The sequence below is a fragment of the Coregonus clupeaformis genome, chromosome 32, assembly GCF_020615455.1.
Source record: "Coregonus clupeaformis isolate EN_2021a chromosome 32, ASM2061545v1, whole genome shotgun sequence".
In the NCBI taxonomy this organism is placed as follows: Eukaryota; Metazoa; Chordata; class Actinopteri; order Salmoniformes; family Salmonidae; genus Coregonus; species Coregonus clupeaformis.
In genome coordinates this window covers 5,962,948-5,981,136 of record NC_059223.1, presented here as the reverse complement: position 1 = coordinate 5,981,136, position 18,189 = coordinate 5,962,948, and the positions used below count along the sequence as shown (strand labels likewise).

Genomic DNA, 18,189 nt, shown 5'->3' with positions numbered 1-18,189 from the left:
AAAATGCTCTGTAATGTCAAAGTGGAAGATTCTTTATTTATTTCTTTTTTTATATTTTTTTACAAATGTTAAAATTTATGAAAAATAAAACAGAAGTATCTCATTTACATATGTTTTCACACCACTCAGTCACCTTTGGCAGCGATTACAACTGAGTCTTTCTGGGTAAGTGTCTAAGAGCTTTCCACACCTGGATTGTGCAACATTTGCCCATTATTCTTTTCAAAATTCTTCTAGCTATGTCAAATTGGTTGTTGATCATTGCTAGACAACCATTTTCAGGTCTTGCCATCAACTTTCAAGCAGATTTAAGTCAAAACTGTAACTCGGCCACTCAGGAACATTCACTGTCTTCTTAGTAAGCACTGTCTTCACTGTTCATTTCTACAGCATTAATCCAACTGCTTAGTGGCTATTCAATTTGAGAGTTTAAAATTGTGATTTGGACAGATGCTTTATTCATAACCATGTGATCATCCGCGTAGTAGCTCTAAACCTCTTAATGTTGGAGTTGAACCTAAAAATGTTTAATACCATCAAGGATCAAGACCGGATAACCTGTCATACAACTAAGCTACTTACAAAAAAAAACTATGAAAATGATGCAAACAATATGATTAATTTCTGGCACTACAGTTAGTATTCAGCTGTCAGGTTATTTGAGCCGCCCGCGTAAGCATGTCGCCAGGAAGCACAAGCTAAATTACAATGGGAGTTGTGTATACTGTGCCTGTATGTGACCAACAGGCAGAGCAGCATTAGGGCTAACTGTACTGCAGCTAAGTAGACCCGATGCAGACCAGACTTTAAATAACGGAGGGAACATGATGGTGCCATAAAGTGGAGTCGAGTTCATTGAGTTTGGGATTGACTGGTTGTACTGTAGTGTAGTAATGAGGAAGCAGAAGCCCAGTGACATACCAAGCTGCTGGAAGAGCATGGCCACACTCTTGCATGTAACAGGCAGGTTGTCATTCAGAGGGGTTTGGATTAGCTGTCGGTCGCCAGCTCCCAGGGAAAACAGTTTCTGTGGGAAAATCACAAAAAACACAAAAGTGAAAAGTTATAGGTTATATCCAAAACCATTGGATGGATCTATCTTAGAACTAGACAAGACCGTACAACAGTTTCAGAGATGGAAAATGCTTTTAACAGACATCATGCCTCTGTTGTCATGGTACTGTATATATCATTAGGAAACTGAACAAGACTGTACCTCCGTACAAGGCCAAAGGTCATATAGGCAAGGGAGAAATGACAGTACAATGGCAGTTAAGGGATCCACTGTGTGAGTGTTTTTTTGACGATCTCCCAGAAAATGAATAAAACACGTGTTGTTGAACCAGATGGACATCGCAGCTGCATGACTGAATTAGCCTTTTGAATCAGTCCGGCTGCAATGGGAGAAACCTCAATTGCATGTTAACCATGTCCGTCCCTATATTCAGTGTGGCTGAGGGTCCAGAAGTAAGCGTACAGTTGAATCGGTGTGTGTTGACGTGAACACAATCACTGCGTCTAATTCAGTTAAACCAATGTTGAACATGACAGAGGTACAGACAGTGGTTCAATGGAGTTTGGCTTTTGACCTGACGAAGATCCTTGTGGATCGAAATTTTGTCAATAAAGGTAGTAATTGGGAGCATAGCCTTTCTGTTATTTTCAACTGAGTTTGAACCAGCTAGAGAACAACTCTCTGTCCCCTGATTCATGACATTCCTTCATGTTTGACAGTCTGTTGAAGGATGAGTTAGTTCCACTCCTGAGGTTTCTAACTCTTGTTGTGTCACTACAGCCTAAAGCACTTGGCGATCGTTTGAGGAGGAACACTGACATGTGTTGGTAAATTACATAGAAAACACTAAATTACCCCAAGGTTCTGAATGTGAACTTCATCATGGGCCACATTCCTTCCCCTTTACAAACACAGATGAAATATTGTCAATTTTTTTAAAGCCACATTGATCACCATTGTCTAGACTTTAAGGGGCTACAGACCAGCGTAGGGGTTTTGTTATAGGACTGCTTTAGATGTGGGTTTTAATAACCTTTAAAAAAGGTTTTAATAACCTAGTGAGAAGTGAAAATATAAAAACATGCCCCCTACTCTCTGTTTTTTTTGTACCCTGGCTTCACTAAGTAAAGTCATCACAAGACCACCTTATAGTATTATAAGGACATTTCTGCGCGTGGCGGTACAGCAATCTATGGCACCATCTAGACGAGGAATGCATGATTGAATGGAAAGCAAACGCAAATCATTTTTCTAGACTCTCACATGGGCCAAAACATTTCTTCCTTCCTCACTCCCACTCTACTTGTAGGAGACTGAAACTATAATAAGCATTAGGCCATCGGTGTGTAATCAGCACCTTGTGTGGGTCTAGCAGCAACATTAACCCAGACTGACCCCTGGGGTGGATTCGTGTGTGTGTGGAGAGCAGGCCAGAGGGGTTGAGAGGGGGGCAGAGAGGGGGTTAGACAGGCCCTCTCAGATGGAGGTATTTGAGGAATTATTTGCTTTAGTAATGCCTGCTTACCTGGGAGCCGCCAGCCACAGGAACCATGCACGTGAAGAGGTTGGAAACCAGCCCCTCCAGGGGGAACGGCAGGCTGTCGATGTACACCGTGTAGATCAGGCCCAAGCAGCCCTGGGGAGATCAGGAGGAGACAGACACACAACCAGGTCAATCAACACACTCACATACACAAACACACACAGATGTATCGCAAGATACATACACACAATCACAGTTTTGCGCCTAAATGGACAATTAGACATTTTTACATTTACATTTTAGAGACACTGTGTGTGGGAATTTGTCATATATTTTCTGTAATATTCCTAATGTACAGCTGAGATGTGTGGTTTATGGGTCCTACAGCACAATGGCAAATGCCTGGGCAAAGCAAAGCTAAAAATAAATGCTAAAGGAATATGTGTCGGAGACATTTGAATGCCAAAGTTGAACGCCGTAGTGGTCCAGTGGAGTGCCTAGGGACAAGAGAGATCCGCTCAGCCCCACTCTGTTCTTAAGTGAGGGATGGGCTGGATATCCTGGCCTTGAGTACATGCAGAACTCACTCTATAAAGCCAATTTGTTCATTCTATGCACACAAGATTCAACATGATGCATTCTATCGACTACCATGAGACAATCGATAGCGCAGCAATTAGTGCATTGACTACGGTTTATCATTCCAATGCTAATTAGGCAGAGATAAGTAACGTGAACAGTCATGAACCTCATGAATAGGACCAAGTATGTTTCTGGCCGGGTCAATAATAGATCGCAAACACACCTGCAGAAACTGAAATGACCACTATGAATGGTCATCTGACATTTTGAAAGGAACCTATTTTAGTTACCCGGAATATTTCAGGATAATCCAGCCTTGAGACCAGAATGAGACTTTTGGGTGCAAAGACTTGAGCAGGCTGGATCAAGCCATCCTCTTCCTCGTCCTCATCTGCATCGATGGTCTTTGTTCCCTGAAACATCAAACAGAAGTTATTCAAATGGGAGAGTTCAACAGTGATATGGGGTTGAGTTAAAGACCCTGTGCGGTCACCCTCTGGATGGCTCTAGTGTAACCTAACATAGCAGGCGTAAAAGAAACGCCTGAGTGGGATCGGAAATAAACGAAAGCTTTTCGGCTGAGGGTGGCTCTAGTGTTATCTACTTCCAGGTCAAACCACAGTGTGTACATTCTATAGTACATCACATACTGTAGCCTATTTTTGGAAACCTCCTCAATAGTTCTGAATGATGCAGGCACAGAGTACAGTGCACGCAAAATCCTGTGTTTCCTCTGCAATGGGATACAGATTTATTTTGAGTTATAAAACATCCTCTCCAACATGTAGTACCCATTAAAACAGATACTCATCACAGTTGAGGAGTTGAAAGAGCAAAGAGGATTTTCTTCAAATCACCATGGGGTTCATAAAAGATTACTAACCCAAGAAATTGAGCATAAAACATTTATTTTCATGGAGACCGTTTGAACGAAACCCAGGAGCTTAAGAGAGGAGTGTCACATACTGACAAAAAGGCCAACCGTAAATCAGCAGTGAGATGTATATGAAATCAAGTCAACTATGCATCAAGTCACATTACTCGGTTTACTAAAATAGTTGTGAAAACTCTAATAATACAGTATGAATAGGCCACTTCCGGTCTGGAATTTACCCATACTGCTTTCTCATCTGTTGAGTTGTTTCTTCACAAAATAGGGTATTTATTTTAAAGACAACAATGTCATTACTTTGATTCCCTGAGTTGTCGAGGAATAATATTTTTCGGTTTGGAGATGTTATTCTAAACTATGGCTATAAACTCAGAGCTGGAGATGGTGGTTTGAAACATGTTAAATTCAATTTGGCAGAGGTTGTAGTTTAAAAATAAATTTCCTACAAAACGGAGTCACAAAATGTAATCAGTATAGAAATAGCTGTAATAAACCCCCTGAAGCCTGAATTCAATTATGTTTTTTTAAGCAAAAGCTACTCGACCTCTGACACCTCTGATGCAGTAACCACACTGGAGATAGACCTAGGCCTACCTGTAGGATATTAATAATTCAAAACCTAGCTAAAATAAGATCCAGACACTTGGGTTCAAAGGGCATGGCGTAATGTACCATAAATAGCAATTGAGTGATCATGTTAAACTAACAGCATATGGGCTAAGTCATTAAGGTGAAGGATTTGACCAAAGATGCCTCCCACTCCTTCCCAAAGTGCTCCACAGAGGTCAAGTCTCAGTGGTCAAGTCTCAATCTGGTTCCAATTGTCCCATACCAGGAGCCGTCAGTCCTATCAGTTTACAGAGATAGCAGCATAGCAGCCTCACAGGGCTCGTTCCTGGCTAAACCCTTTATCAGAATCACATATATTTCTTCAGACAATGAAAACATGCCACAAGAGCTCTGGCATGCTCCGAGCAGGGAACACAGGATCAAAATATCCCATCAGATGGGAAACACATTTCTACAGCATTCTGTGGATTTGGTTCAATAATCGTTGAAAATACATTTCTGCCTCTTGAATCCAATCACGTAGAAAAAAGCCACGCTGGTTTAAACATTACAGGGTAAGGCTCATGATAATGCCCACACGTAAACAATTTAATAAAAACAGAGCTGTATGCTGGCTTACAAGGGTCTAGGAAAACCATGTTAGCCCTTCTCAGTTAAATGCTTTGCGGACTAGGCCCAATATACTATAGGTCCCCTATAGCTCAGTTGGTAGAGCATGGCGCTTGCAACGCCAGGGTTGTGGGTTCGTTTCCCACGGGGGGCCAGTATGAAAATGTGTGCACTCACTAACTGTAAGTCGCTCTGGATAAGAGCATCTGCTAAATGACTAAAATGTCAAATGTAACATGCATAATGATCTGCATGTCATTGTGGCAGTAAGTGGAAAACACTGCATGAAACCTTTACTCTTCAGTTAACAGACAAGACACACACCTCCCTTCCCTCACACTCTCTCTGTCTCCCTCATAAACACACACACCACTCTCTCTCCCACAAACACGTACACACTGCTCCCAACTTTAAAAACGTTAGGCACCAAACAGAATGTAAGGAGCACCAGAAAGAGAGACATTATGAATCCTACCTTTGAAGCACATCTCATGATTAACAGACCCTTTAACTTTCTTCCTGGGCCAATCAAATTAGCCTAAACGTACTGTCAAGTTACCAGGATGTTAGCTAGCTAGGTAACATGACTGAACAACGTTGTTATCAAAACAATAATTAGCGGCCTGGGATTAGTTTAAAACGGCATGCGATATGGTTTGTAAAATTATATAAAATGCGCGAAAATCGTGCAGGAAGGAAAAAAAGGAAGCTCCGGTAATAGGAGTCATATTCTTTTAACCGTTTCAGCTAGAGACAAGCTGTTTTCTTTGCTGTAAAGCTGCAAACATGACTGTTGTGAAGCTGTTTCTACTCTCTGGCACTGATGTGTGACAACTTTGCTCGCTGCTGCTCCAATGTATCAAACGTAGAAATGTAACAGCAGCAGACTGATCAGGGTCCGCATCCCCCCCTCGACATCACAGCTAAATTATATTTAAAAAGCTGACGGAGGAATAGATGCGCAGGAAGAGCGGACGGAGAGGAGAGAAGCAGGTGAGTGATGGCTGGAATGGGATGAGGCTGGCTGATTACAGCTGCAACAGGTGATATGTGCATGAAAGTGAAGTGGACATTATTGGACCTGCACATACAAGAGACTAGTGTTGCTGTTGCTTAAATTCAACTGAATTTCTAAACAAAACGGACTTTCTAAAAATTGTATCATTTAAATCGGTAGGACTGAAAATTGTTGTATTATCATATGAAACGGTAGTACGGTATTCTAAAATGAGCACTAAGTACTATGACGTTTTGGTACCGTGATATTACCGTGGTACCGGTATACCGTGCAACACTACCTCAAACTACTTTAGCATCTTGCTAACCTTGTTAACAGTGTAAACGTGACAGTCTGAGGAGAATATTGAGAACAGCAAACTTTTGCAGTGGACGGTATACTGTATCAAGCTGGTCCCTAAACCATAAAATACCGCAACAGTCACCTACACAGTTGTACACAGTGAGAAACCATCCCCTCATCTGTCCAGTGTGTGTGATCCAAACTCTTATCCTTATCTGAGCCATTACCAAGTGCACAAAGGGATCTGGGAACAGTTTCTGGAAAGAAATCAAACCAAAACAGAGAGGTGGGGCCATGACGATGAGGCAGTGAGGTGACCGGCCACATTAAGCCCTGTAATCAAGACCTCTAATGATCCTGTACTAATGTCTGCGATGACACTGCACTGATAGTTACGGGTGGCCTTCACCTCCTCTCCCTCAGCAGACCGACTGGCATGTGAGGAGGACAGAAAATAAATAAGTCTGGTCACGGAGGAGAGGGTCCAGTCGGCCCAGAGAGGACAGCTGCAGGACATCACCAAACAGCGCCTGACAGGGGAATTAGTCTACAGCAGGGCCGGTTACGTAACCTTCCAGCCCAGGCACAGACCAGGCCAGGCTAGAGAGACCCAGTCGCAGCTAACCTAGCCGTTATGACGCTTATTTAATAACGGATGTGGTGGTTCATACCTTGTCTCAGGCCAAGGCTTTGTTTGAAACACACATGGAAAATCAGTGGTTCTGCATCCAGGCACAACAAGGGATGTTTGTGTAAATTGGTCTGATTCATTCATTGTAAACTAATGTTAAACTCAACAACATGTTAGGATGTTGAGTCTGAGCATTCATGTAAACGGAATCGTCACATCAGAATGTTACATGTCATCATGACGATGCAGTTAATAAAGGTTAGAATTCCACCGGAATTTACGTAAGAGGATACGATCAGATTTCCGAATTAACATGACTAATGGTCAGAAGAATTCCACCTGATTGAATGGGCCTTTCAAGGAATGTCAGATTTCAATGAACTAAAGGTCATTGACTTGAATGAATATGACTAATGGCCATGGTTGTCATGTGTTTAATAGAGGCAGGGGACAAAATGCAGCACTTCAGGCCATTGTAAGGAGTCATATTCTTAAACACAATGATACATCCAGCCAGGCATTCTGTGTAATGTATCAGGGTAAACCTTGAGAGGATTGTGGTCATTGCTTCAGTTTATTTCAAGGGTTTGTGAACTTGTGTGGAAGAAAAAACATCAAAAGATAGAACTGAATTCATGTGAGGATGGGTACATCCAAGAGCCAGTGCTAGAGGGGATGAGATGTCAGCTCATTGGATAGGTATGTTCTCCCATCACACCAAAACCCTACAGTATGTGAAGTGTCGTTCACTTCATCTCAATTCATCCAGAGTGCTGCTTTTTTTTCCACTATAGTGGGTTCTGGAACACATCATGCCGTGACACAAATTCCTAATAGTACAAAAATGTGCCATGAAAGAAAACATGACAAAAACAAAACAATTACAACACAATGAAAAACAAAAAGGAGGTAGAAACCAAAAAAAATCCCAAGAATTAACAAAAAGCAGCACTCTGGATGCTCGGAATCAAGTATTCATCAAGGGAGAGAGAGAAGCTGGAAATGATACAGAAATGAACGGACATAACCCTGTGATGCTTATCAAGAGATGCCGAGGCAGTAGGCACTATCTACTATACCGTGGTTCACCTACACTACCGGTCAAAAGTTTTAGAACACCTACTCATTCAAGGGTGTTTCTTTATTTTGTACTATTTTCTACATTGTAGAATAATACTGAAGACATCAAAACTATGAAATAACACACAAGGAAATAATATAGTAACCAAAAATGTGTTAAACAAATCAAAATATATTTTATATTTGAGATTCTTCAAAGTAGCCATCCTTTGCCTTGACGGCAGCTTTGCACACTTTTGGCATTCTCTCAACCAGTTTCACCTGGAATGCTTTTCCAACAGTCTTGAAGGAGTTCCCACATATGCTGCTAATCCTTCACTCTGCGGTCCGACACATCCCAAACCATCTCAATTTGGTTAAGGTCGGGGGATTGTTGAGGCCAGGTCATCTGATGCAGCACTCCATCACTCTCCTTCTTGGTCAAATAGCCCTTACACAGCTTGGAGGTGTGTTGGGTCATTGTCCTGTTGAAAAACAAATGATAGTCCCACTAAGCCCAAATCAGATGGGATGGTGTATCTACTGTGGTAGCAATGCTGGTTAAGTGTGCCTTGAATTCTAAATAAATCACAGACAGTGTCACCAGCAAAGCACCCCCACACCATAACACCACCTCCTCCATGCTTTACGGTGGGAAATACACATGCGGAGATCATCTGTTCACCCACACCGTGTCTCACAAAGAGACAGAGGTTGGAACCAAAAATCTCCTATTTGGACTCCAGACCAAAGGACACATTTCCACCGGTCTAATGTCCATTGCTCGTGTTTCTTGGCCCAAGCAAGTCTCTTCTTCTTGTTGGTGTCCTTTAGTAGTGGTTTCTTTGCAGCAATTCGACCATGAAGGCCTGATTCACACAGTCTACTCTGAACAGTTGATGTTGAGATGTGTCTGTGACTTGAACTCTGTGAAGCATTTATTTGGGCTGCAATTTCTGAGGCTGGTAACTCTAATGAACTTGTCCTCTGCAGCAGAGGTAACTCTGGGTCTTCCATTCCTGTGGCGGTCCTCATGAGAGCCAGTTTCATCATAGCGCTTGATGGATTTTGCGACTGCACTTGAAGAAACTTTCCAAGTTCTTAAAATGTTCCGTATTGACTGACCTTCATGTCTTAAAGTAATGATGGACTGTCATTTCTCTTTGCTTGTTTGATCTGTTCTTGACATAATATGGACTTGGTCTTTTACCAAATAGGGCTATCTTCTGTATACCCCCCTTACCTTGTCACAACACAACTGATTGGCTCAAACACATTAAAGAGGAAAGAAATTCCACAAATGAACTTTTAAGAAGGCACACCTGTTAATTGAAATGCATTCAATGTGACTACCTCATGAAGCTGGTTGAGAGAATGCCAAGAGTGTGCAAAGCTGTCGTCAAGGTGGCTATTTGTAGAATCTCAAATATGTTTTGATTTGTTTAACACTTTTTAGGTTACTACATGATTCCATATGTGTTATTTCATAGTTTTGATGTCTTCAGTACTATTCTACAATGTAGAAACTAGTAAAAACTAAAGAAAAACCCTTGAATGAGTAGGTGTTCGAAACCTTTTGACTGGTAGTGTATGTTGCCCTTATGACAGAGATCCTAAACCCAGGAACTGCAGGACATGTAGTCGTATTCAGCAAGTGTGTAAGTGTTTACAGGCATGAAAAACCACCAAATGTCAAAACATACGTATAACTGATTGCTTTGAATAGGGCAATTATGGGTACGCTGTTACAGATATACATTAGATTTTATATAATATTTTACATAATGCCCTTGTAAGTGGCTTTGGCTATAACACTAAAATATGCATGTAGGGGGGTTGGGGTTGAGGAGTACAACAAGCCATCTCACCTGCAGGTTGACCTCTGCCTCATAGAAGGTGAGGCAGGAGCAGTAGTGTCTGTCTGAGTCGATGTCCGTCAACACCACCGTGAAGAAGGTGGGAGCTTTCCTCTCTCGGGACACCCTCCATCCTCCTGGCTGGCAGAACTGAAAAAAACACACAAAGTATAACACACCATTATACATGAGCACCTGTACTGGAACTAATCAGGAACACACTCTCCCCTCAGGGTACAGATTAAATGGAACAGGCAGAGTACAGGACACCCTGTGGCCTTTCCAGAGTGGTTACTGGAAGCCAGTGTTGTTGTGTTGAGAGCGGAGCCCTTATTCTAGCCCGTGTCCCCAGGAGATCCGCTGCTGGTAACTCTTCAGTGTGACTGGAGAGGTATTACGTTAGTTAGGGGGCCATTGACGCCATTGTGGAGAGGATGCACAGGATGTCCTGTTTCAGTGCATTAGTACCACTACTGCATCCTCTCATTACAGAGAGGGAAATGGCACTGGTTCACGTTCCACACTGCTCGTCAGAGGTGCCCACCAACCATGACCGTTTGATATCAGCCTTGTTCTAGGCACAAAGAAAATGATGAGAAAAGGCACTGAAACCAAAAGTGCTGACTTTTACTGTGAAACAGTAGGCTGCTATGTGCTCAGTTCGATAAGCAAAAGTTTAGGATAGGCTCAACATGACAAAAGTCGGATTGTATTGGATAACACTGGGATTAACATGAAGAATGTAATCGTGCATATTTAGGCCAACTCTGGTTGTTCAAGCAGGAAATCCCATGTTATCATTAAAAAATAAACAAGATAATAATGACTAATTGACATAAAACCCCATGTCATAAAAGAATGCACCACTTCTTCCTTTTTCTGGATAAAACCTATCAGTTAGGGCTCATGTTGTTTTAACTTTTACTCTATTCCTGAACCATCTCAACCTGATTTATAAACATTAGAAACGACACACCAGAATATATATGCAATCTAATGGGAACATGAAGTACTGGTGAGCAAGAGAAGGAAGAGGGGACGCAAAGGGATGGAGAGAGGAGAGGGAGAGAAGGGAGGATGGGAAGGTTGAAAGAAGGGAGTGCAAAAGGCTAGAAAAGAGAGAGATGTGTGAGGATAAAAAGCATACAGGCCTAGGAGAAAAACAGAGAAATGATGAGGATGGAGTGTCGAGAGCAGCATGTGAGAGGCAGGCAGCCAGCCAGAGTGAGTAAATATTGTGTGTTTGTGCTGGAGGCTGGCCTGGCTGTGGGACAGTATTTAGACTGCTCCTCAGGTGTTTCACTGGGAGAACATTGGACTGACGGAGGGAGAGGAGAGAGGAGCAGGGGGAAGAGAGGATGGATAGATGGATGGAGGGAGAGAAAATAAAATGAAAAGAGAAGGTGGGTGGGTGGCGTAAGACAGGATGAGACAGAGAGGAAGAGAGCGAGCAAAAGAGAGAGAGAGAGGAAGAGAGAGAGGGAGCTGTGCTTGGTTAGCCCGGGGGCTTGAACCAGGATGCCACCATCCTCCAATAGACACAATAGACAGCAGGAAATCTGGAAAAGCTGCATTGTGGGGGAGTGTCATACATACTGGGCTAGGGCCCAGACAGGATCCAAGGACAATTGCAGATAACTGTGAACACATCCAAAAATATTCAAAGTATATGTCATTAATCACTGTCGGAAAGGAGATAAACGGCTTTCGGACCACATACCTAGGGAGATGTGCTGAGATACGATAAAATGGTGAATGGAAGCAGACGTGTGTGTGTGTGTGTGTGTGTGTGTGTGTGTAGGAGGATGAAGGGGGTCTTGTTTTGTTTCAATTATATCAATGGTCATCTTCTGCAAAGCTGTTATGCTCACACTATCCCGGAGGTCTGAGGAGAGGCTCTGGACTGGGTTCAAAGACACTTCATTGGGTCCACAGTTTATTTCTCCCTCCCCTCCACGTGCCCAGTGCCTTTAGTGGGCTGAATAACAGCCAGACAGACTACTATCTAACACCAAAGGAGATATCCTATCCCTCTTCGCATGCCAGTGACTGACTGGAAGGCAATCATGTTTTGAAGGATTTTCTCTCTGTAAATATTAGCTTATTCTCAAGTAGCTAGACTTACTAGGGAGTCTGAATAGGGAAAAACAGACTGAGTAAGAGTTGACTGACAGAGACCTGAGACACTAATATCAGCACCAGTCATATGGTGGAGAGAGGTGGAATGAGGAGAGAGAAGGAGAGAGGGAAAATTGAAGAAAAAGCAGAGTAGATGAGGACGGAGGGTAGTGGGTTCGATTTCCGGGACCATCCATAGGTAAAACGTACGCACGCTTGACTAAGTCGCTTTGGATAAAAGCACCTGCCTAATGGCACTGTATATTATATTGAGGATAGGGAGGAGGATGACTTGCATAAAAGAGACAAAAAAAAGAAGTCCCAGGACCAGTAGCGGTCTATAGTAAGAAGAATCATTCTATAGTAAGAAGAAGTGCATCCAAGCATGCCTTGAACATGTGTAGTCATTCCTGCTGTGTGAGTGCCTAACAGACAGACAGACACAGACACACACACACACACCACACACACACACACACACACACACACACACACACACACACAGAGTGACTGAGAGGGAGCAGAGCAGTGATTCTAGGCACCACTCCAGGTAGCAGCTCCAGGGAGGCCCTGCCTGCCGCCAACTGTGACTGACACACACAGTACCAGCAGACTGTTTGGAGAGATCAAGCAAAATATGTTCACTGCAGTGCAACAGGTGCATGGCTTGTCTAGAAAACATACAGTGCAAGAATAAACACACATACGCATGGTGTAAACGTACACGACTACACGTACACACCCACATAGCCTATATATATGCATGGTGTACAGACACGTACACACACACACACACACAAGCTGAGTCATGGCAAGGACAGTCCCTGGTCTCAAATTAGACCACAGTCAAGTGACAATGGAACTCATTGGCTAACCGACTCTGGGATCTTTGTCCTTTTGCACATTGTTGCCCTGTCACCGATTGAGCCCTCCGCATCATGTGGCACTGTGCGGCATGGCTCCCCCCTAGTCCACCCTCCACCCTTTCAGATAGCGACACTAGATCTGCAGCTTGACCTGCTAAGAATCGGCACAGTAAAGCATGGGGACCAGTCCCACCGAATTGAAGCCTAGTGTGTGGTCAGGGGTGTATTCTAATACTGTGAAAATGTACTGTATGCCGTTGTAATAACTGCACAGGGGACAAACAAACAGCTATGCTGCGGGCACTGGGGCTGAAACTCAAGACAGTCAGTCAGAGACACACACACTGGGCAGGTTTTACAAGGAGACACCCCTTGAAAGAAATCTGATGCAACCTTTACTAGTGTTGCTACAGTTGAAAAATGAGGAATGGAGTTAATATAGGCCTATGACATGGTATGAAATGGTACATGACATCCCCAGCTCTCCACACCTCAAATTCCTAGAAAAAAATACTGGTTTCATAGTTAGATTTCCTAAGTTGATCAGTTCCAAAATGACATAGCCAAACAAACAAATATCAAAGCATTCTTGAGTTCCCCTGTCCGGTAATAAAATGTAGATGTCTCCTCCCTTCTGAGCATTAACAAATGTGATGCAAGACTGAACTGGGTGAAAGAGAAGGAAGTCTGGAACTGGAAAAAGGACAAGTTGATGGGAAAATACTTTCCCAACTCCTCCGACAGGAATGAAGAGCATCCCTGGAGTGGAATCTCTCCAACACCACATTCTATCTGTCGCAGTAGATTTAACCCAAATTTACCTGGTGGGGTTCTGATGACTGAGAATAATCACAACACAAGAGCATCCGACTTTGTCTGAATTCAAAGCCTTTGAGGATACTTTGTTGACCAAACACATGAAGTTCTATTATCCAACAAGAGTGGCTGACTAGGTAGGTGAATCATGCACCGTGGAAAGGTTGCAAGGCAACATGGTATTTGTTATGAAGGACAGCATCCCGTTCAGACGGGCCTACTCAAAGTAGTAACAGTATTACTGCACGCTGCATGAGCACAAAACACATTTCCAAAACAAAGTGCATCCAACCGATGCCAGTGAAGTGCTGACACAGTCTAAAAGCAAAGTGATTGCCAAGACTTTGTGGTCAGGACAAAAACACGGCAACAGATGTGTTGTGTTGTGTTGTGTACGCTCCTCTCTTTTGCTCCTTCCCTCTCTATCTTCCCGGTTCCATCTTAACCTCCTCTCTATCGCTTCCCGCTTCACTTTCGAGGGCCTGTTTCTCAAAAAGACAAGACAATGACTTGTAGGAAAGTGGTGTCTGAGGTGACAGGGGGTTGGCCAGGGGTGAGTGGGTCATTACCGGGCTGCAGCCTGGCTGGCCTAGAGCTCTGCTGCTTTATCAACTCTGGAGGACGGACAGGACAGTGGACAGAGCTGAACTCAAAACATGAGCCACGGGCTATTTCAGTTTCCCCAGCGGCCACACAGAGCAGCCACGTGGTAGGAAGTCTTGAGCTGAGCAGAGACGGAGGCTATATTCATAAGAGGCCAGGAGGAAGCACAGCAAACAGGAGGCACACATACACAACACTTCCAACTCTTCAGGGTCAGCGCGACACAAACAAGAAAACTAAACAAAGCTAGACAGCTTCAAACCACAGGTACCAAAGCGCAAAGTGGTAAAGTAGAGCGAGGCAGCCCTGTGATGTACTGTAGGCCAACGGGTCTGACCGGAGAGCTGCATCACACAGCAGGCGACTGCCCACAACTGGCATCTCACATCCATCCTTATTTCACTCTGTCCCCACAGCGCTGTGGTTCCCTGTGATCTGTTATGCAACCCGGAACATATGGTTCATTTTAGAGATGGATATTTTTAGCTGGACATAAAGGACCGCAATAATTCAACAGATAGCTTAGGCCAGGAAGATGGGGAAAGAGAGTAATAGGCTAGGAAGTCCATGTCTAAAACTGGAGAATTTCAGGGTCCATAACTCATATGGCCATCATTTCTAATAGTGGGGGGGAGAAATGGGGGGGAAAATGTCATTTGTTGTGCTAGCTAATTTGAAAATAAACTTAAGCCATACATAGTTTAGCGAGTAGAATACCGACAGCTCTGCCGAGTTCCTCACATTCAAAGTCTCTTGGGAAGATTTCTTCACTTGGGGGTGAATACTTTGGATTTATTTTAAAACACAACAAATTAAAAACATACGGCTGGTTCACCACATGCAACTTATTTCAATACAAGATGCATGAAAATGCAAATAGAAAAAGGAGTCTTTGGAGAATTAGGCATTCCTTCTCTTAAACCAATCTACTGTCAGTTCCATTTCATCTTAATTCTGCTACAATCACTGCAACCTCTCAAACCCTGCCTTGAGCACTCATATGTGACTCGTTTCAGGAAACTAGGCGTATGTTGCGGGTCACTACTTCACAGGAGAGTCGTTTGAATGTAAACTTTTTTTTTAAAATCAAAATGCGTTTTTGGCAGTAATGCTTTCTGGAACATGTGAACCTTCATGTGCCTTAATAACAAACTTGTATGCCATCTGTAAATACGAATAAAATGGTTAAATTACTAGCCTAGTAACCTTCCCGCTAGCCATGATTGGCTGAGATAATGAGTGGGCTGGACATGCCGAGAGATCTGTTTGGATTGGTCTGCCATATAGCACGCTTCTGTCTGTTTGAGCTGGTCAGTATGTGTAGGTAATCCTGTCTAACGCGGCTTTTTTTAGTGAAAACTGCATAAGTGTTGCTCTCCACTTTTTGGAGGACCGAGTTTTGAAATCAGTGGAATTAGAGTATGATAGCTAAGGAGATGGAGAAAACACCCATCTCCGGATTACATCTTCAAACTAAGGGCAACTATGGCATCCGTGACAGGGAGACGCATCCATCCATGATGTATACGGGTAAGATAGTCTAGCTAGCTACATTTTCAGATATTACACGTTTCTAATTTGACAGAAAGTGGTTTCATTTCAAGTTAAAGTGTACTGTTAGCTAGCTAACGTTGGCTGGCTGGCTCGCTAGTTAACGTTACGTGTATGATCTTATTATTCGTATCTCAGAGCCATTTGCTTTGCTAGTTATAGCCTAATGTTAGCTAGCTAACATTGAACCTGGTTGGTTAGCTACCTGCAGATTCATGCAGGGTTGTAACGTCATGAGTTGGGATTATGGTTCATTGTTTACCTAGCTACATGTCTTAACAAAAGACTCCAATATGCAAGTAACCATTTCGACTGCGTTCGTAAATTCAGTCTGGCCATCTACTCCGATTACAGAGCACTCTCGTCTGAGTGTGCCAGAGTGCAGAATAACTGATTAATTTACAAACGCTCAACACACGTTGAATATGGCCGGTGTCAGTAAGCATCGGCAAAAAAGCGTAATTAAATTGTTGCCAGCTGCATAGTTACAGTCACCAACACTCTGGATAACATGAAAACAGCCTAACCAGCTCTGCTAGGGCAAGTAATGGTCAGTGAGCTGTTCTCTCATTTGTGTCTGGAAGTAGCTAGCAAGTTAGCCAGTTAGCTTGGATGCTTGACTGCTGCTGTTAGTACAGAACGCTTGGATCAGGTGAGGTTACAAGTTTATCAACTTTCTAAGCAGAATTACTTTCCCATTGTTCCTCAAATGCAGTGTATGATATACCATTTTGTAGCTCTGTGTCTCCGCTTTTATCCAATGTAAAAATAAAAATAAAATTCAAATGTTGCTACATAAGACCGAATCAAGGCGGTCGGTCACATATGCTATTCACTACACTCAAGGGTGTCCCAAACCATAAGGGGTGAATGTTAGTGACCAGATATGGACTATAAGGAAAAGTAGGTTAGGTGGGTTAATAAACTTAGTAAGATCTTTCAAACATGTGTTTCCTGGGCAAAAGGGTAGGACTACAAGCGGATGGAGTCTAAGTTTAGAGACAACGCTTTGTTTTAAAAGCAGGGATGGATGCTCTTCAGTGCAGAAATCCCCCTCCACAGTCCAAGAAAACTCCATGGATTTTCCCGAGGCTGCCGATGGCGGGATATGAGCACAGCCTGGCTTTTCCATCTTAATCCAAACCTGACGTTACTCTGCCTCCATTATTGTGCTGCATCCTCACACTCTCCCACACCCCGTGGATAGCGCAGGCCTGCAGGTGGAGTGCTGTACCCTGCTATCTGACCTGTGCTTACTGTACAGCCTGTGAGAGGCCCCCATTCATTGGTTTGTAACACACTGATTAACACATTCATGACAAGCACATTTATGTAACATGTATAGTTAACTTTCAAGAGCATTACTGCACATGAACAATTTACTCATCATTATATAGTTAGAGTGTGCAGTGCTGTTTACAGTAAGTAAAACAGTATTCTACGCAGCTGTGCGAAGCAAAGAAAATACAAAAATAACAGCAACAACAACAGGTTGGCCTATTTGAAGAGTGCAGTGTGTTTGATGAGGGGACAGCAGAGGGTAAACAGCTTTGTCCTGGGCCGTAGAGAAACACAATGTGCTTCTGCGTCAGCCTGTGGAGCCCCTGCCTGGTAGCCCTGTGATAATGGCCATGAGACAGGTGCTTCCTGCAAGGCCCACTCCTCTCTCCCTATCACTCTCACTGAGTCACCCTCCAACCGTGGCCTTTTTTCTGCCTGTTTTTATACCTCCGCTTTAGTTTTTCACCTGAAAAAACAGTGAGGCCCCCCAAAATTCATATGATTGGCTCACAGAGTTATATACCCCTCCTGAGGACCAGTAGCACTTTCTACTGTTGTGGTACTACCCCAGACCAGGAAGTCGAAAGTGAGTGTGTGTTATGCTATATCCCTGATGTTGTGTTTTTCCAGTGGCACTATTCACACTAACACAATGGCAGTGCATTGCACAGGGAACGCTGGCCTTTGTTTTCCAGCTGACTGCCTCTCCAGGGCTCTGGGTCTACTGTACTGCCCTCTGCCCGCCACACAGGATGAGGGCTGTGGGAGATCACTGACCTGGCATAGGAGAGAAACAGGCCTCACAGACAGGGTCAAGGACTGGTGCCGTTTCATTCTTCATTTTAATGGCAATACATGACTGTCATGCCATGCTGCTCTTAAACACAGCAATTCAGATAAGTCAACAATACAGCATATATAGCTGTCCATCTTATAGCACTGTTCGCTGGCTAGGCA

At 43.3% G+C, this 18,189-nt stretch overlaps 1 protein-coding gene across 1 annotated transcript in view; it reads right to left on the bottom strand.

Moving 5' to 3' along the window:
* sbf2 (SET binding factor 2) overlaps positions 1-18,189 on the bottom strand; it is a 139,775-nt gene that overhangs the window by 62,750 nt on the left and 58,836 nt on the right. Inside the window, 4 exon segments of the mRNA XM_045210021.1 lie at positions 922-1,027; positions 2,541-2,651; positions 3,371-3,493; positions 10,010-10,147. Coding sequence (XP_045065956.1) covers positions 922-1,027; positions 2,541-2,651; positions 3,371-3,493; positions 10,010-10,147 — 478 coding nt within the window.